Source organism: Corvus hawaiiensis, chromosome 8, assembly GCF_020740725.1.
Source record: "Corvus hawaiiensis isolate bCorHaw1 chromosome 8, bCorHaw1.pri.cur, whole genome shotgun sequence".
NCBI lineage: Eukaryota > Metazoa > Chordata > Aves > Passeriformes > Corvidae > Corvus > Corvus hawaiiensis.
In genome coordinates this window covers 22,866,875-22,887,948 of record NC_063220.1, presented here as the reverse complement: position 1 = coordinate 22,887,948, position 21,074 = coordinate 22,866,875, and the positions used below count along the sequence as shown (strand labels likewise).

At 37.3% G+C, this 21,074-nt stretch overlaps 1 protein-coding gene across 2 annotated transcripts in view; it reads right to left on the bottom strand.

Annotated features, from left to right (window-relative positions):
- The window catches only part of LRMDA (leucine rich melanocyte differentiation associated), a 641,405-nt gene that overhangs the window by 257,869 nt on the left and 362,462 nt on the right, over positions 1-21,074 (bottom strand). For both annotated transcript variants that reach the window (XM_048310523.1, XM_048310524.1), the window contains exons 3-4: positions 12,458-12,584; positions 1,733-1,872 (exon numbers count right to left, since the gene is read on the bottom strand). In XM_048310523.1, coding sequence (XP_048166480.1) covers positions 1,733-1,872; positions 12,458-12,584 — 267 coding nt within the window. The remainder of the gene's footprint in view (positions 1-1,732; positions 1,873-12,457; positions 12,585-21,074) is intronic.

Genomic DNA, 21,074 nt, shown 5'->3' with positions numbered 1-21,074 from the left:
AGGATCCCTTCACACTTTGACATAGTGGTTTGCCACTATGTGACCTAAAACTACCTTGACCTCTCTGAAATCAACATTTTTGCATTGAAATGAAACAAGGGACATGCTTGTTTTGATGTATGGCTCTGTGACATATTATAAATATTACATCACATAACCACAGAGGATGTCAATCAATAAGGAATTTTTTCAGAGAGCACTAAATGAACCATGGGTTCTTGCCTCTGAATGGCTCCTTTAACATACCACTTTTGCTTAAATGATTAATAGGAGACATATTGTCAGAAAACATACTTAAAGTGAAAAACAGTAAACTGTAGAAATATCATTCATTTTTTAAGCAATTTTCTAGAGCACATGTCACATAAATTTACATACAGACAGCACTATTATAGTCTTGTAAGCTGGATAGAAGGCATAGCTTCCAGTAAAGTGTGAAAGCAATAGGAAAATATTTTATTAAACTTAGGCTGCTCTACTCCATGAAAACCAAAATGCTACAAGCTAAGCTGGATTCAAATGTGGAATCATTAAAAGGTGAATGTCTGACAACACAGAAATCCTTCTCAAAAATCTGAAACAAACTAAAAAGTATATATGCACATCTGGGACAGCTGTTTAACCTACAGCAATTCTGAGTGCATCAAATTCAAGCCACTTCCCCATAAACCTCCTTTTAGTCTTCTCAACTTTGTATTGTTTTATGCTAACTCCTACAGCACAGTTTGGATTACCTGAAGATAACATCAGTTTGTTATATAACTCCACATACTGTGGGTGATACTAATAAAAAACAAGCTCAGGCTCTGCAAGGCAAGGTGACCAAAGCTGCTTGGCTCCAACTTGCCTCTGAATGCCATTTGCAGCCAATGTGAAAAGTGCCAGCACACAAGGACTGAAATAATGCATCACATGGCAGCAAGGAAAATTCATCTAATGTCTTTTTTTTCCTCATAATCAATGTCTTACTTGTCCAGAGATTACAGCTCTGAAAATTATGTCACTTAGCAGACATTCCAAAAATTTTGGATCTATACTCACAACCATCATCAGTCACAAGTATTTCTATTTTTTTAAAATAATCATTGCAACTTTTAGCAACATTTCAGTTGGACTTACAGCATTCTATCAAGCCTCCATAATAAATTTCAGATGACCTTTTGTGTAACCTAGCTCATTAAAATTACATCATAAAGATAGTTTGGGGTATTTTTATTAGAATCTAACTGCCCTGAGTAAAGCAGCACAGTATAGGAGGAGTCATCTCTTCTGTGTTAATAGTGCCTTGATAACTACAGTAGAAGCAACTTAGCAGCATATCAAACACGAGCAGAAGACAAGGCAACTGGCTATCGCAGTGGAGTGATTTCTTTTTTTTTTCTTTTTTCTTATTACCTGTCACCTTAGTGTATGCAAATCTTGCCTTATCTTGGCCTTAAAGAAGGAAATTCCTTGAGTAGGGGTATACTAATACTCACATTCAGGAAATCCTGTGCACACCTGCTCAACTCAGACATGTGCTGGACAGCACTGAAGTATTTCTTGAAATAGGGCTCCTGAGCATGATCTCACCGAAATGGGGCTACTCAAATTGCCAGGTGTTTCATGGCAGAATGTTACAATGCTTTCAGAATAGAGTAGGTGTTTGATGGGGTTGATTTTAGTTTAGTATTTTTCCAGTAGTAGAACAAAAATTTCATGCCTTATCCCATCTACAAGTGAAAACACTAACCTGTATCTCTGGTAGTCATCTTCATCCTTTTCTTTGCAGACCAGTTCATTTGGGCAAGCAATGTTTCCAAGCAAACTGAGATACTGTAGTGAGGGCACAACTTCAGCCAAATGGTCCAAAAGGCTTTCTAATTCTGTTATGTGTCAAAGGTAGTGGGTTAAGGATTCAATGACATTAATGAAAAAAGCATTTAGCATTGCATCACTGCTGATTTAAACATACATTTCAATAACTGACAATCAAATTTAGTATGGCATTCAGGAAAATGTCACATTAATTGTTCCAAGGGCAAACAGGGATAAACTTCAGTCAGTTTTTTGGCATTGAATAAAAGAATTGGGCTGTTTTGTCATTCTTTTCTCCTCCTTTCTTTCCTAGGTGGTTCAGTACAAAACATTAAAACTTTGACAAAATGATGGATGCTGTGTGGTAAAATGGCTAGCAATTGCTGGAGCCATGAAACTTTTCCAGCATGGAAATAAACAGTTAGTTTCACAGCACATTCATCACTAATATATTCAGTCCACTGGAAAACGAGTTAAAAAAAAAAAAAGGCAAAAGAAAAAAGTCAAACCACAACAACTCAGGTTCACACCCACCCAGCATACAAACGCTCTGAGTGTCACAGCAACACATTTGTAACTACTCAATTAGTATACGCCAATTAATGCTTTAATAAGTGCAACTTAAAGATTTCAGTGTTACAAATACTTTATATATGAAGCTTTAAAGTCTTGTAAAGCATAAAATTTTTCATTAAAAGAGCCTTATATTTTTATGTTCATGAGGTTTTTAAACTATATTTCTCGGAACATGAATAAGAAGGACACACCTTCATTACTGTAAACCTCAATAAAACAAACAAGCAAACAAAGGTTAAACTGTCTTTAACCACTGCAATACTGGAAATCACATCTTAGGATTAAGCCTAACACCAGTATTCAACCATTTGCACCTCAATCTGTTAATTGATCAAATAATTATTTTGTTACAGCCTAGTGTGACAGTCTCTAAAACTTAAACTATACATTCTTATTTGCTTCAATTTACATACAAAGATATAGGTGTGATTCTCAAAAAATATGTCATGCATGTGCATGTGGAAAGTTTCCAATATTTAAAGATTGACTGACTTAGACAAGAGTAATAATTATTCAAAACCATTAAAGGACGTTTCATTGCTCTGTTTTTATTCTCTCCTGTTGTTAGAGACAAACCATTGTTTTAAATCCTCAGTTTACTTTTGTTGCTATTATTTATACTTGATTTATGTGTTTCTGTTATCTTTGTTATTTTTAGCTGATGGAATTTACTTTATTTCTTCACCCCAATATCTTAAGGACAACAGAAGCAATACAGAATGGAGAAAACAGCTTTATTGTTAAAAATGTGGTCTTCCTTTTGTAAGCCTAACATTTTAGTTTATTTCCAAACACACAAGATGATCATGCCAACAATTACTAATTCTACTAAAACCAATGTATCTACACTCATAGTTAGTGTTCTGTCCCATAAGATCTAAGGAGTCATACTTAAATATTCGCATGAGTGGGGAAAATGAGGGTTTGAAATTAATTCTATGAATTCATTGAAAAGGCAGGAATGCTAACTTTTAATGTGGCAAAGCCACATTATGGAATGCTATATCCAGTAATTAATCTACCAAACCCTAAGAAAAATTATCTTTTTGTAGAGACATATGATTTGTTAACTAGGATGAATTACCAATCAAAACTTGGTGCTAATTTTCATACCTGGACCTTAAGCTCACACATAAACTTTTTCATGGCTCTTTCAGGAAGTATGTGACTGTGATGGGAAACTCACAAACTGTTTTTCCACACATGTTCAAGTGTGGAAAAGGCTTTTTAAAAGTTTCCAAAGACTGTTAGAGAAGTAGTTGAGCCTAGCACCCTCCCTCAGCCAGAAGAAACACGTAATTTCTCGCAGGATTGCTTAAATCCCAAAAAGGCTCCCTGAGAGAAATAGTTTATTATTACAAAAGACAGTTATTGCCATAACAGCAATCACACACAGGAGGTTAGCTATTGCAAGGCTTTGATTGTATCTGGTCATTTCCTATCAAAAGGGAAAAAAAACCAACAACAACAAAAAACATTAAAAAAACACCCCAACAACAAAAAAATAACAAGTCATTCAAAATTTTTATGAAGTAAACATGCAGGACTTTTGCTTCTCAATTCAGCAGAGCTATTTCCTGTGTAAAAGCTGTTCTCCCCAAAAGCTTGATGAATGTGGAGCATGACATGTATTCTAACTCCCATCTGAACGTGCAGCCTTCAAGGCAGATATCAAAATGTATTTAGAAATGTAATGAAGAGCAGTGTCAGCTTAGATATGCAGAAAGTGTAAGACTACGCCTCAAAATCCTACGGAAAGCAAAAGGGAGAGACACCATATTCACCAAGAGTTTTAGGTAAATAACAGAAGTTGATAATCCGCATTTAATGTATCTAAACCTCCCAAATTTGGAAGTTAATGTCTAGATTCTAATATCTTGTATCTAAATCCTGAGCATAGATTTTTAGATGTAAAAACACCCCCTAAAAAGTATCTCACGCAAGAGAATCCGTAGTTGTGTCATAAATAAAATAATTTTTCTGTTCTTTAGGACTTTAAGTACCTTTTCTTATCCCTATTAAAAAAAAAAAAAAATGCAAGGTATAGATTGATTTTCCAAGAAGGCCCATTCACCTAATACCACAGTTATTTTTTACAAAGCATGTAGGAAAAAGAATAAATGATATCCTGTTAAAATTAAGTATTTCTCAGAGATGACTCATATGTCATGGTGCAATTCTAGTGTACTGTTTAGTTAATTAGCATGTCAAATACTTATTTAAATCGCAATACTGGAACTATATGATGCCACCAAAAGCATTAAGTCTTTCTAAAACAATGCTAGGAAAATACGGAGAGAAAAAATCAAAGCAAGTCTGAAATTTTATTGCCAGCTTCCTTTTTATGGTTTATTGTTGCAGTCTAAGGAGTGCCATATTGGTGCAATCAGAGCCAAAGAGCTGCAAAATCCTGCTGTGCCACTTCTAAGACCAATTTCAGCTCCATTCTTTTCAAAAAAGAAAACCCACAATTAAATCCATGGACAGCGCTAGTAAAAATGTATTTATTTATTTAGAGCTCTGTAAAAATAGCCCTGGGCTGATCTTTCTAAAGTCAGTGTCACTGATCACAAGGTGAAGGTGTAACAGGGATGCCAACACTTACACTATAGTCTACTATTTGAAAAATGGTTTAAAGTATTGCTGTTGTGATAATTAAAAAGCCTTAGTGTAGCAATCCATCTCCAAAGTCAAGTGCTGTCATTACCAATCTACTAATGCCTCTCCTTCTAACAGACATTGACTGTTGGTGTCCCTCCCCTGCCGTGTAGCCCTGGGAGAGGGGCCCTGAGGGCACAGACACGGGGCTTCCCTGTCCCTGCTCAGCCTCGTTCCCATTGGTTGGTTTGTGTTCCCTGCGCGGGCAGAAGGACCCTTGGTCCCGTGACTGGAACAGTTCCTGGGCAGAGCTCCGGCCATGCGGCTGGAGAAATAAACATCTCTCTGAAACAGCTATCAAGAATCTGTCCGTCCATATATATTTCCTTTCCACGGGACTCCTGGTTTGATATATGCGTGTTGCAGGATCCCCACTGCAACAATTGACCAAAATGAAAAACTGTAACAATTAAAATTTTTAAATCATCAGCTCTGCAGCTCATAAGCTATAATATTCTCAGGGATGATACAACAATGGGTCCCTCCAAAAATGTAAACTGGTCTTCATGAACAACTAACAGAAATATGCTGGACAGACTTTAAAAATTTCATCCTCATCAAAGGATTATATTTACTTCTTGCACTATTTCTAGTTTTAAACTAGGGAAACAAAAGAACTGGGTATCTCTCAGAGATTAACTTCTTAAAGCCCCTTCAGAGTGTTACAAGGTGAATACCACACAGGCATATTTAGACTGTTCACAAGCAGACACAACTTCGTCACCGTATTTTCTGTTGAGGAAGACAAATGCTGCCAGGAACAAAGAGACAGTAGCAATAGATTTATTTGGAAAATTACAGTACTGTGATGGGTCCAGTTTAGCTGCAGAGCAATATAATTTTTTTGCACATTTCATGGAATCAAAAATATCCTACAAATCCTACAGGCATGTTCTGACTTGTCTGTTCTCACTCTCTCTCTCATACTCAATACCACTCTTTTTGCGGTTCCCTAGAAGGCAGAGAGCACAAGCCAAAGCCCAAAGCAAAGGATCTATCTCCTTTCTCTGGCTAAGAATTAACTGTCTGTGCAAGCTTGTAACATTTTTGGTTGTTTATTTTGTAGAAAATCCTGTAGCCTGGACTAAAATTCTAGTGGCTGGTCAGGACTATATCCCCTTTCAAACCATTCAAAGACTAGTTCCCAGGGAATATTCCATTTGCACAAGGACAAAGTTGTAAACTCTGAGTAGATAGTGCCACTTCACTTTGACTGATTTTAGGAGAGCCTCACAAGCAGGGACAGTCATTTTGATGCTGTGGTTTTTTTGGTTTTTTGTTGTTTTTTTTTTGATGCTGACAGCCAGTATAGTAAAGAACTATTCTGTTATACTTCTAAGAGGTTAAGTGGATTCACACAGAAACTACTGCATGATGTCTCATGAGTTCCTCTATTCCAGACTTCTGTATTCCCAAGAGTCTCTTTAGCTGTGTCTTTTCTGCATATTTCCAGGGCACAGACACTGCATGAATCCTTTATAGAGAGTAATATCACGGTCAGCTGCTTTCAGTACTGAGCACTAATGCTGGCCATCCCCAAACACCATAGCATTTCTTCCTTCCCTACCAGCATTCTTGGTATAACCATATTCATGATGGTCCTCGGGAAAAACTGCAGGTCAAACCTATGCAGAAACACAATCTAGGCTAACAGTTTCTAAATCAATTTATTCTGTCTAAAAATACTTAAACATTTCCTATCTCACCATACAATTACTTTTAACATATAGTCTGATGCATGCAAGAGAATCTGGGATTTCTTTCTGTAAACCTTTTGTCTGCTAGCAATTCTCTTTACTAGTCACACACTCGAATACAGAAAAGCAACCACACTTGTTCTCTCTCTCAGTGCTTTCCAAGTTGTTCCACCACTATCTTTCAAAAAGTCATTCCATTTCCCCAAAGAGTTACAGGAGAACTTCCCGTGCTAATGAACTTCATTGACTACAGCTTTTGGAAGTTCTTGGAAGCAAAGAGACACAGTAAAGAGCAATCAGCACGCATTCAAAATATTTCTGAAATATGTACATGAGAACATCAGGAATATCATGCAGAATTCCAGATCATCATATAGAAAAACCCAAAACTCTCATTCAAAAGTTTTCTGCCAACTAATCATCTGATATGCAATTGCTGCAATCAACCTAACATTAAAACAGCTGAATAAAAAACAACTTCTACCAGACTCATAAATGAGCAAGATACCTATATTTATTCCCAGCTGAAACATTTCCTTCAATTAAATTTATCACAAACATGATGTAGCAATCACAAGCTGTTCCACACACAAATAGCCTTGAATCAGAAGTTACCAATTCTCCTCTGAATGCAGTATGAAAAGATCTTTGCCACCTGAACGCTTTTGCATTAGAATGTGCTAGGTCTTCAAGGTTGGATAACCACAGAAATAGCTTGCAATATGCAAGTATACATCTCCCTCTTCTCTGTGTGCAATAGGTTGTCACACATAGTCATTTGTATGCCACATTCTAGTTTGAACCCTATCTGGTAGAGAGACAGGACCTTGAGATAAGGCCTTGTTCACTGACTTTGAAACCACTTTGCCCAAGAAAGAAAAGGTGCAGTGTGGATGGTAATTAACTAAATCCATATATCTCATGGAGAGCTTCCTGCATACTGAGTACATGGGAAAAGAATCCCATTCTGCCTACTGGAGCAGCATTCGTTTTCTCTATGAACCTGGAGTTGCCAGTGCTTTTAGAGGCATTTTAGACTCCCCATGGTTCCAAGGCTGCAGATTTGAAGACCGCGTTTCAATGTTATTAAGTAACAAGGCACCACAAACATCACAAAGACAAGAGTAAAGTAGCAGCTCACAATTTTTTAAAAAGTTCTGATATCTGCAGTTGAACTGCTAAAAGCACTGCTATAGAACAGCATAAGGAATCACCTGGACTGTAGACTACTCCTCTCTTCCATAGATGTTTGGTATTAGGCATTCACATGACTTAATTTTTACTTCAGGTACACCTTATTCGAGATTTTCAGAAGATTTTTGGCTCATTAGGTACAGCAGTTCTCTAACAAGCCACACAGATTTCTCTAAACCCACAGCTGTGGTGTGGAGAACTCAGAAGCCTGTGCAGGAGGAGTTCTGTACCACTTCAGTTCAGTTGTCTGTTTAGAGGGAATGGGGAACCATGCATAATAGGAGACAATTTATGTCTTTAATGTATTCACTCAATCTAAACATCAAGTCCTCAGCACTTAATGAGATTCTGGTCAGACTGGGACTTCTGTGTCTTCAGGCACTTAAGGACAACATAGGAACAAGCACAGAGGCAAAACAAAATTAGTCTATAGTTTGGGGGTTAAACAAATATGTAACTGTTAGAGATCATTATGAGACCTGTGTGAAGACAAATTATACCAGAAGTACTTACTGGTATATTCTTCAGCTGAGGTATTCAATACATGCTGTTTTCAAAGACTCAAGAACATGTAACACCTAGATCTGAATCACACTACTAATTCCTCTTGCCATAAGAAATGCATATACCATTATGGGTATTCTGCCCAGTTCTAGATTTCCCACTCTCTGGTATGAAATATTTTGGTTTTCCCCTAAACCATTCAAAACCTAGACCTAGATTCAACCATAAAATCACAGAATATGCTGAGCTGGAAGGGACCCATCAAGATGACCAAGCTGAACTCCCAGCCTTTCACAGGACATCCCCAAGAGTCACACCCTGTGCCTGAGAGCATTGTCCAAACACTGCTTGAACTCTGCCAGGCTGGTGCTGTGACCACTTCCCTGGGGAGCTGTTCCAGTGCCCAACCACCCTCTGGGTGAAGAACCTTTCCTGGTATCCAACCTAAACCTCCCTGGCTCAGCTTCAGGCCATTTCCTTGGGTCCTGTCAGCAGAGATCAGTGCCTGTCCCTCCTCTTCCCCTCACGAGGAAGCTGTAACTGCAACGGGGTCTCCCCTCAGTCTCCTCCAGGCTGAACAGACCAAGTGACCTCAGCCGCTCCTCATTCGGCTTCCCCTCAAGGCTCTTCACCATCCTCATGGCCCTCCTCTCTGCATTCTACATCTACATTCAACACCTTTTTCTCAAGAAATTTTAGTACCAGTTCTTCAGAAGTATATGAATGTATGTTAAATGTATGACCAGTTTACTGGACTAAGAAATAGGGCTTTTACTACAAAGAATCACAGGTCTGGTTAATTATCAGACTTGTCTGTTTAGAAGTGAGGCACTGAACACCTTCTAATTTTCAGCATACAGGGGTGTGTGTGTATATATAACACATAGATGACAAACTCTCTTTTAAGAGTTTGCCAAATTTTGAAACTGCCCATTTGAGTAGCTTTGACAAGTACTGTAAAGACTGAAATGTAAAGGAAACTGAAATGTCTATAGTATATTGTTCCATACTGGTCAAGATCAGCACAGTGAAAAGCCATGAAACCTCACACTGCTGTAACACCCACAGAGAAACAAATCTATTCAGAAATTTCCTGCCTGTTTCTTAGTACGTAGTGAACATACTTAAAAGGAGAAATAAGGCATTACAAACATAGGTGACTGCAGTCCTAAGTCCTCCTCCAAAAGCAACTTCCCATCTACCACCCATCCATCCTGATCTGTGCTGCTTTCTGCTGTCCACTACGTGTGGGAAAGAAACTAAGATGATGTGTTTCCCAAAGTAAATCCAACTTTTTAAAAAATAACCATACTAAACACATGAAAAGAAAGCATGTTAGATACATAATCCAACACTGCACAATGTTGATGACTATTCTTTAGGCGTTTCAGTTATATAGACTGCACTTTAAAAGATTTTAAACAGATTATACATTACAGAAAAGTTGAGCAGTAACCCATTTTTTTGATTGCAGTATTTTAATTTGCTTCTTCCACTTTAAGCAGAAAAACTGGTAGTGGCTGACTGCAACTGAAATCTGCAACCAGAAGAAAAAAATATCAGGTGGTTCTTCTAAGTCTTTGCCTGATTTAGAGATAAGCTTTCACATTTGTACAGTATCCAGACATTATGTTAGGAGGGCCCAAATGTTCTTTACACATACAATGCCACACAGTAAGTGAACCATGCAAAAGGAGTAGAAAGCTCTTATCAGAACTATTGAAACAGGATATGGATCAAAATGAAGCCAGAACAAAAGGAGAGAAGAGTACAGTTATATTAAGAGATACTCAGGAAAGCTCTCATATGTGTTTTAAAGTTTACATGTTATTCCAATTTTCAAAGGGGTCAGTTTGGCTTTTTGTTTATTTTCATCTCTCTCTCTCTCTCTCTCTCGCTGTATATATTTATGTATACATGGCAATATTCCACCTACTGAAGTTTTATTTCAGATCAGTATTCTTTGCTCACTTGTGTCCTTTCTATAGTGCTACTGCCATATAATGAACAATCTTTCCTGTAATGTGTTTCATTATTCTATTAAATGTACATTTTTTTTCTTAACATTTTTCAAAGAATTCTATAGAGAAATAATTCATTATAGAAGTGATGCAAGTTCAAATAAGACCTTTTTCAAATACAGCATTAACATTGAGGAGAGGAATCTGGAAGGTCTCCATGCTTCTGCAGACTGATGTACCCTCCCTACAAGAGATCATTGCTCCCTAGGGCTCAGGATGTTAATGATGGACAGCAGTTAATTTTTCTTCTCTGGGCAGTTTGTATACATTAGGTGTTTTACAAGTATTTCTGCAACTCCTCTACTAAATTATTTGTAGCACACTACAAAATGCATACATTATTTCTATAACCTGAGTAGCTCAATACTCTCAAAGCTCTAACTTCATGGTTTTTAGATTAAATTTTAAAAAATCCCAGGATAGATCAAATCCTTCTTATCATGTTATCATTGACTTTGAAAGCTTATTCACTTGACAATACTATTTTAGTCTGTCTGTGAGACCAGCAAAAACTCTTTAAAGATTACTACTGACAGGATAATTTTTTTGCCTCTGATTCTGTTCACTGAGTTAATATTCAATACCTCTACCCTCCTTTTGGTAAGTGCAAAACTCCTCCCTGACACCCACCCAAAGGACAAATATACTTATGCGCTTCTTGGTCTTATGGCCAAACTTTCATGGTTTGCAAGTGGCATCACCAAAAATGTTCTTGTACATTCTTCATGGGTTCAGATTTTACCATGGCAGCACATAACAAAACAATAAAACCAGTTACTCAAATCCAACCCACAATACCCTGCATTGACCATAGATCTAGACAAATACCTAGTACAGTAATGACTGTTACTGTTCAAGACACACTCTTGGCAAATTTCCACGGCTCCAAGGAAAAAAAGTTACTGTGCTGATTTTTATTTATTTATAGTCAAAAATAAGTGCAGAAATCGTAGAATCTGCAGTTATTTTTATTCCCCTCAGTAGGAGGATTTTGCTTTAGTAGGAGGTAAATTGCTCTCTGTTTACATTGTCTGTAATAAAAGCCTGCAGTTGAGCAGTCTTGTCCTCACGCTGCAATTACAAGGCAAGGGCTTCAGCAGACTGTGCTCTAAGACTCTGCAGGCCTCAGTTCGCCTTTTGGCCACAGTTTGATTGCCCTTCACTTTTGTAAAATCACATATTACACATCTTCCAATCTCCAGATGGGTCAAAGTACAGGAAAATTATGTAATAATCAAGTCTACGCCCACAGACTTTGCAGATAAGTAGTTTTTACAGACCATTATCTATAAGCCTACAGACGAAGGGCTCTGATTGAGCAGAGTATTTAGACAAATCTTGAAATATTTATTCTTAATAAACAAAAAAAGGCACTAACTTCAGGCGTATGGAAAAGTGACAACTGGACTTAGTCATACATCAAAAACTTTACTGTATTAAGAAGATTTGGAAAGTATTTTATTTGAATTTATGCAGAACTGGAATACCAAGAAGAGAGTGACGTGCTTTTACAGCTGCAGTTGCACAGCAGCTACCCAGTTGTGCATATTACCAGTTTCATGAAAATAGAGAAAATCATTAGAATTATTATGTGGGTTTAGTTAATTTTATCTTACTTTACCTTAATGCTTTAAGAGCTATTTAAAGTATTAAAAACCTAATAGCGCTTCACTGCACGCTCTATTCCACTAGAGGTCAGCCTGCAACAGAACCCCAAGCAAACACAGAACTGCTGCACACGGGTAGCACTGACATTATTTTCTTTCTCTATTTTATCTATTAGAAAGATTTCTTCAGAGCCATAACTTAGATCTCTCACTAAAATGGAGCAACAGGAAGATATAATGGTGCATTTCATTTATGAATGACCTGTAATAAATTACTATGAAGTATTCCAGGTGCCAAACGAGAGAATGCTTTGTCTGCACATGAACTATATTTCACATACTTTAATTTGGCTGACACATAAAACTCATTTGACATTTTTCAGGTATTTCTTTGAAAGGATATTTGGTTCTTGTTCAGCGTTAAGGTATGGAGGTGGGGTAACCTGGGCAACAGAAGGTCATTTCCGAGTAGATTGTTGTCCAAGATCAGTTCTTCCAAGTAACTGAATGTTTTCAGTCCTTCTAGTGACCTGCAAACGACAAAGGCAACAGGAAAAATGATACTCCACTAAATCAGGGAGGCCATTATGAGCTGAAATAAATATTTTAACCTTCCCTTTCAGGAGTGGGAATAGTTTTGGTTTGGGCCTGTCAGAAGAGTGAATGACAAGCATTAGTGGCAAGGGGAGTGCTGGCACTGCAACACATCCTTCACGTGCTGGCAGGATGAAGGATGCGGGTCACTTAGTGAGTAGCCAGGATCCAAAACAAAAGGCTTCAGATATGGGGCCTGCAGGATGAATTTGTCAATGTCTTGTGCCTTCAGGCACCCAGCCTCGCCTGACCCTAACCTCCATTCCCAAGATAAATAACTCTGTCACAGTTCACCTTCATTCCCTGGACACAAATTTAAGTTGTCATCCATCATTTCTGCCAAGAAATATCATACCCTGCTAACAATAATAAATACAACTTCAAGTATCATTTCTTAGTAGTTACCTTACATGCAATAATAGGAAATGTAGAAGGGATTTTTTTCCCCCTTTTTTTATTAACCTCTTAATTAGTTTCTTGAGTTCCTGCAAACAAAATAAAATGTTCTCTACAAAATAAAATGCAGAATTACTCCAGACAGAAAAGGCATTTGCTTTCTTCTCGGAACTTACTCTTCCACTGTCAAGCCCCAGGTCAGACTGCAGAGAGCAGCTTTAAAAAGGAGGATTTGACAACATGGTAGTGAAGATGATGACTTGTAAATAAACAAGGTTCTAGAAGTATTCATTCCTCTCATAGCAAAGTACAAGAAAAAAAAAACAAAAAAAAAACCTAAAAAAGAACATTTCAGTACCTTGTTAAGGCATCTATTCCAAGCTTGATTCTTAATGCTTGCACATACCAACAGTAAAAAAAAGCCCCACACATTAATCAACTAAGACACACGATATACAAAGCGTACACACAGACACGCATTCACAGCTCATTCACCTACCAGACACCTAAAGATACGCTGAGATTGCATGACTTGACAGCTGATCTACTATGCCTACCAGTGGGAAGATCATCACTGTATCTCCTGGCTGTTTTGTAAAATGTGATGAATAAGGGAGATGCAGGTTATACTATTTATTCAGTTTCCAATGACATTTATACTGAGGGGATTTCCTCACCCTCCCCCCAGTTTTTGGCAAAGATCAAAGTACAGCCAATGCCCCCGTTAGAGTGTTCCACAGATACAATTACTGGAGGAAAACACAAGTATTATTAGAAGAGACAATTTAACATTCATCTGTGCAACACAAACAAGATACTGCTTTTGTAGCTAGAACTTACAGACCACTTATAGGTCACACTTAGACGGCTCAAGCAACCAAAAGAGATCAAGTGAGTGACCTTTAGACTGGGTACTGCACACTAAACTATGAATATTCAAGTAATGTTTGCGCAACACTGCAACAGTGCATTTCAGTCCAAGGACTCCAGAGTCTCTTGACTTGAAAGGGAGGTACAACTATTACTAATGCCATTTTGATGCTGGGCAGCCAGACCTGAAGAAAATTTGCCATGCCTATACCCTATGGCATACCTATATCATTACAATGCATTGATACTACAACTTCTGATGCTGGAAAAATAAAGGCCTCTATTATAAAACATTTTACTGAAACAATCACCACAGTAACAGTCACATATTTTGCACTTGCCTTTAACCAGCAGTTTTGGGAAAAAAACCTCAATTCAGCCTACATAAACTGTTCACCATTAAGAGCTGTGCCAGCACGCTGCATTGCGCTAGCTATTTCAGCAACAGGTCACAACAGACATAGTTTTTCCAAAGTCAAGGTTTGAGGAGAAAGCACTAAACATCTCAGTGCCTTCTCCCAAGTACCTTTAAAAGGCAAAAAACCCAGAGGAAGTAGCAGTGAGTTTATCAAGCTGTTATGAGTTTTCATTTCAGTTTGACAAACCTAGTTTAGCAAATTCCCCTTAAATACTCTTTATTATATAAATAGTGGATTATTTCCAAACCTCACATTTCAGTGTATGACTTTGACTTGCCAAAAGAGTTCAGAGAAGGCCACCTCCTTGTCAGCACCACAGAGCCTTATGGGATGTTAATAGGTCCTTTGTGAAAAAACACTGCTTGGGCTCTGGTCAGTGTCAGCATCAAAATACACATTGTTCCTGAGTTATGTTATGCAAATATAATACTCTTATCATGAGAATCAGCAAATGGTTGGCAACTGGCAAGGAGAAGAAAGCACACATCCAAAACTGCTGCAGGGGAGGCATAAAACAAAATGACAAGCCATGAAGTGGGACAAAAGGCCTTGAAACACTAGAGGGAGTTGCCTATTGAAACAGTCTTTCTTTCACAACCCTGGGCTGAACATAAGGGTACTAGTTTCATAGATAGGCAGAGAAAATTGCGCACAAATCTCCTTACACCTGTCTGGTTTTGATAATTTTTGCCATGTAATGTTATTAGCTGCTCAGTTAAAAAGGAGCCATGTTACACAGGGGGTTGCTTATAATTGCTGTTTTCATGTCATCAGAGCAGTGTGCACTTGGTGATTTAATCACCTAAATTCGGAGTCCATGGAGATGGGAGGGGCTGCCATAGTACAGAGAGAGAGTGTAGCCATTAATATACATTTACAGTCGTATGTTATTTTGCTATTCATGGAATTTAATTTTTTTCTGTCTTAAAAGAAAAAAACAGCACCGAAACAAAAAATGGTAAGATATGGCAAAGAAATAAAAAAGGAAAAAATGTGTTTGCTATCATTCAGTGATACTACCTACTAAATTCTATGCAACAGTCTCTACCATCATAATATATCAGGAAATATTGCCCAGCAGTTGTACTCCAAAGTGTAAAAGTTTTAAGTGCAATCCACACAATTGTTTTTTTGGTACAAACTTCAGCAAGTCCCATAACTTCTATGAGCCTCAATTTCCCATCTGCACATGGGGGATAAGAAAGGATTGCAATTGTAAATTGGTACATAGAAAGGATTTTTGAGAATCTGAGACAGAAATCAGTACAAAATACTGTCATTTTTATTTTTAATGAGGTTAAGCAAGTAATATTAATGTACTCCAAGTATTTCCTTATGAGCCCATTACAAAAGAGAGGAATGCTTAAATATACACAGAATAGAAAGAAGGGCACAAGCCTCCTAAGAGATGAGTATAAAAAGATTTCCCCCTAAGAGAGAGAACCAGTCTAAAAGATTTCCCCCGAAGAGAGAGAACCAGTCTAAAATTAAATCTGCAGTTTTCTCATCATTCACAGCATAAAAAAATCTCTTCCCATATTAGTATACTAAAACAGACACACAATCTTAAGCACAACAATGCAACCAGCACTGAAGGGCTTGTGGCAAGTAGTTGTTTCTCTTATTTTCAAAAGGCTAATAAACATCACTAAGGTGGATTGCAGGTTGCTTGTCCCTGCTCTAATGTCATGAAAGCTGCCCATTATCTCACCCACAGGTACCGTCTCAGTTACCTCATTGCAGGGCTCCCACTCTGCTCCCAGAGGAGAGCAAGTGTTGCCAAGAGATTTCCATTGCAATTTTCAAAGTCACATCAAACCGACAAAACATCACAACGCATTCAGCGCCGCCTCATTCAAACAGAAAAAACTTTAAGTTTCCACTGTAATTAACCCTATCCTCGTTAAGATAATTATGATCAAGCTCCCTGTCACAGCTAATATCACAGCATCATTGCCTATGGCTCACGCTTTGCCCTCATTAGCTTACAAAAACACTGCACTAAACAGGAAACTGACTCCCTCTGCAAAACGACTTAAGATGTTCTGCAAGTAGACAGTAAATAATCCTTTAGAATATAAAGGTCTCAGAAACGTCATTTTATCCAAGTCCTTTGGCTAATCACTGTGATTTCTTCCAGCTTTCCTTTCCATAATTCATTCATGGTTTATAACAAAGTTTTAATCATAAAGGAATGTCATGACAGATTTTTTTTTTTTAAATGTATATGTATGCATGGTAATTGTCAACTACACTATTTCATGTGATCCCTCTGGCCTGACATGGATTTGGTTACAATGAAAGTAAAGAGAAACTCTTCATTTTGGTAATATTTGACAATGAAAACACGAGATTTTTTTAAATGAAAAACAGCAGAAACCTTGTAAGCAATAGACAAAACTTGGTACTCTGCAGTTGTCCTTGTTCAGAAAAACAAGCTGCTCAGAAGCATATGCTAAAAAAGAAGAGTTCCTCACATTTTATCCCACCCCTTCATTAATAAGACATCTGCCTCATATCTAATTGACTTTTTCCTCCTGTTTAACAGGAAAAGAGAGAGTAGTTAACAATATGTAAATGAGAGAGTTTGGGTTTAGCCTTGAAATTGATTTGCACTTTGTTGACAAGAGATAGCCATTAGCAGAAGTTAAAGATGGAGCTGTTACAAAACAAGAGCTTTTTAAAATACCTTTTCCTTCCCTTTAATGTTTTAATAGATTACAGGAGAGCAGAATCAACATGAATACCTTAGTACTAGATAATTTCAGAATTTAAATAGAAATGCAAATTCTATTTCTCCAGCACCTGCCAGCCAAGGAGTACAAAGCATCTTTTTGCAAAACATTAATGAATTACTTTTGAAAAACCTGCTGAGCTTCAAATTCCATTTTGTAGTAAAGCAGAGAGAGGTTAAGTGACTAACGGAAGGTGACCTCCAGCAATTTTCTAAGAGACAAGAAATAACACCCAGAACGCCTGACTTCTAGTCCTTTGACTTAACCTCACCAAAACAAAACAAAGCATAATAAAAAAATGGGGGGATATATCTATCTATATCTATATAATAAAAATAAATCAGGTGGACAAAATACAAGTAAAGCATCAAAAAATGGCTTCTACAGTATTCAAGAATAAAAGATTGGTTTTTTGCTATTCTACTTCATAATTTTAAACAGTTTCCTGAATGATAATAGAACAAAAAAAAAAAACCTGAATGAAGTATTTAACGGACAGCTAAACATCCCAGTGAAAGTAAAGAACCTCCAAGATCCAAAATTTGTAAAGCAAGAAATGCTTTGTTTTGTCTAGTATCAGAGGAAATGTCAGTATTTTTCAGGCTATCTAGAGGTACCACTTTGCATCACTTCCATCTTTCTGTTGGTAGATGGAAAACATCTGGAAGCAACTGTTGGGATAAAACTTGAGGCACAGCTGTGAATATGATCAGCAAAAGAGAAGTTAAAAGAAATGAACAAGCAGCATCATTAAATACCTGTGAAAAAGAGATCTCCATAAGAAAATATTAAACTTCTGTTATGAACTGGACCTACAACGAGTTTCTGAATCTTTTCAAATAAAGCTCATACTTGACTTCCATACAAGAAAATAAACATCATTTCTCAATTTTCCCCTTTTCTTATACACTGAAGCCTACAAGACTATGTGAAAAACTCTATTACCAATAAATATTGGGATGAAAATATCTTTCACAACAATCTTAAACCAGAGCTATGTAAGCACATCAAAATGGTGGGGATTCACAAAAACTCAGAAACTTTGCCTGTTCTTTTGTAGTATTGTTCTGAGTCTTACACAGCAAATTCCATTGCTTTAAAAAAGAAGCCCAAACTTCTAAACCTTAGAAGCCACCACCCACCCCAAAACCTTGAAGGAAACACAAACAAAAGCAGAGTCAATAAACAGACAGACAAAAAGAGATGAGGCCTCCTGAATTCTAGATGTTAAGTTCACAACATTTCAGGAACATTCCTACCAGTTCTAAACCAGAAATGCATATATTTCTTGAGAGAGGAATTTTGCTATTAAGCAGCAGTTCCTCAAATGACGGCATTGCCTGAAAAGCAATAATGCAAATTCATCTCATCCGTCTACAGAAGCCCAGTTACTTGTAACTCCTTACAGGCAGCAAGAAAAGATGGGCACTCCCAGAAGGTGAATCAGATCTTCAGGTGAGGCTCAGTGAAGCACATATGTTTGGGAAGGATGAACAGAGCCTATTTGTCGGAAATCTTGCAATGAAATTAAGAGAAACTACAACATTCAGGTAGAAAACTGTAAGAGCTGTGTCCCATAGGAGTGGATTATTTACCTGGTAAAATGAACTACAAATCCCAATTACAGCTTTCAGTAGCTCACAAAAACATATTACAGTCAACCATTCAGTCTTTCAACCACCATTCTCTCATACCAAGACTCCACTAAAATAAAAAGAAACCCAAACCACAAAGCAACAACCACCAAAACACAAAACACCCTCAATAAAACAAACAACCAAACCAACCAAGCAAAAGAGATAAATTAGCAACCAGACTGACTGTGGTAGGGTTCAATTTCTTTTCTAATGAACCTCTTAAAGTCTCAGATTTCACTATGTGTATTTAATGCACCTCTACTCAAGAGAATATCCCATTAATACAGCTCAAACTTTATCCTTCATGTTAGGCTGCTTTTTGCTTAAGTTTTTATATTACATCTTTAGGATTAAACACACCAAGATTTTATATTATAGTACTCTTACAATTTTGTTTAAATTTAAATAAAATGACAATCAATGTACTATAGCTGGTAGCAAGGCAGTTTTCACAAAAGCCATATAAAGTATTTCAGAGTAATACAAAATGGATCAGAAAATAAGTTCTTTGTCATCTAGTCATGGCATCATGTAAGAAAATACAGTTTGCAAAACAGTGCTAAAAATTGCCAAGCAGAGAGAAAGTGACTGTTTATATTCATAGTTTATCAAAGGGCATTCTGGAAAAAAACACCACTAATAGTTCAATTACGCATCACTTCCCTAAATACAGATTTAAACATCCTTCTGCTAAAAATTCTCCAAAGTATTTGATGAAGAATAGCAAGGAGTTAAGAGAAAAACTTGGATGCAAGACTCTTGCTTTGTCTTTTTCCCCAATCTTAACATGGAACTCAATCCTAATAAAACAAATGGCACAAAAAAAAAAAAAAAAAAAAAAAAAAAAGGAAACAGTGCTATTCCCTGAGCTTGAAAGAATTCAATAAAGTATTAGTGATTAGAAATAGCAAAAGAACATGCCATGGTTTACAAAATTTAACCATACCTGTTTAAAAAAAAGCAAACAAACAAAAAAAACCCACAAAGAGCTAAAACCCTGCAATGTGTTTCATCTTAAAAGCTCCTCTCAGCTAGCTCCCTGTGCCAAGTGAAGAACCTATTTATAAATCCCCTAAAAACCAGTATTATAATGGAAATATGAGCAAATTCAAGTGCAAAGGCAGTGCCATAATGAAAGCTTTACTGTATCCTGGATCAATCTGTCACTCTGCAATTCAGATAGTAACTTGACCCCTCCCCTTTTTCCACAGAGAGAGGGGGAGTAGAGTGAGTAGAGCAAAGCCCATTTCGACTACCAGAGTTCAGTGGGAAGGGGGAAAAGAAAAGTAATTTTTCTCCCATCTTCCACAACAACCAAGGCTGAGGATTGACAAGCAAATTGACGCACTGCTCAGAGGGCAAAAGATAAATGTTTGATGAATTGGCCATTGCTGGAGGAGTGATGGGCTTCATATGTGCATAATGGACTAGCTGTCGTTCAATTCAGATTGCCTGCCAAGATAAGAAACCATAATGAATGGACCAAGCACAGCCTGTGCCATAAGAATGTAAAATCTGACTAGTTTTAATAAACTTAATAAAAAAGATGAAGCAGAGAGAGGCAAGGGGACTGGCCTTTGTGACCAGCTATAAGAGGTGAGAACGACTAATAGACTGCTCAAGCATGATAGCAGAGAATTGTTAATGGACGTAATACTGAATCCCTCGATGTTAAAAAATGTCTTTAGAACAACTTAAAGACAGGGATCTACATAGGTGCATACCACAGACACTGCAGACCTTGTTAATCAGCATATGACTACCATTTATTTTTTATTTCCCTCTGCTACCTACCCTGCTTTGTCTCCATACCCTCCTTTATCCTCTCTGCATGGTACCTTAGTCTGTACCATACACCATACACCAACAGTTTTTACCAACGACTCCTCAGAATCAAAACAACTCTATAATGATAACAAGACAGAATTCAGGCTCAATTTCCAACAGAAACGTTTTGACCACACAACTAAATCACTGACTTTCACTGCCAGAGAAATATCTTTTACCATAAGTGTTCACACTTGCTGTAATTTCATTTGCTTTTGCAAACTATGTTTCCACCAAAGATGAGAAATTTGGCAGTACAGTTACAGCAAAAACAGTTACCAAAACCTTTCCAGCATATACAAGACTGTTGCCAGCAATAACCATTTTGGTTTGGGATTTGCTATGTTGGATACTATTTCCCATCTGTACCCATAATCTCTGAATTCTGACCTTACTCAGCACCCATCAGCACTATGAAAAGACATTAAAAACAAAACAAAACGCTCAGAGTATTTTACTGTATATTGTTATATAACAACCTGGTAAATCACCACCACTTTCATGCTGAGTAATAAATACACACAGGGCCATTTGTGCTTTTC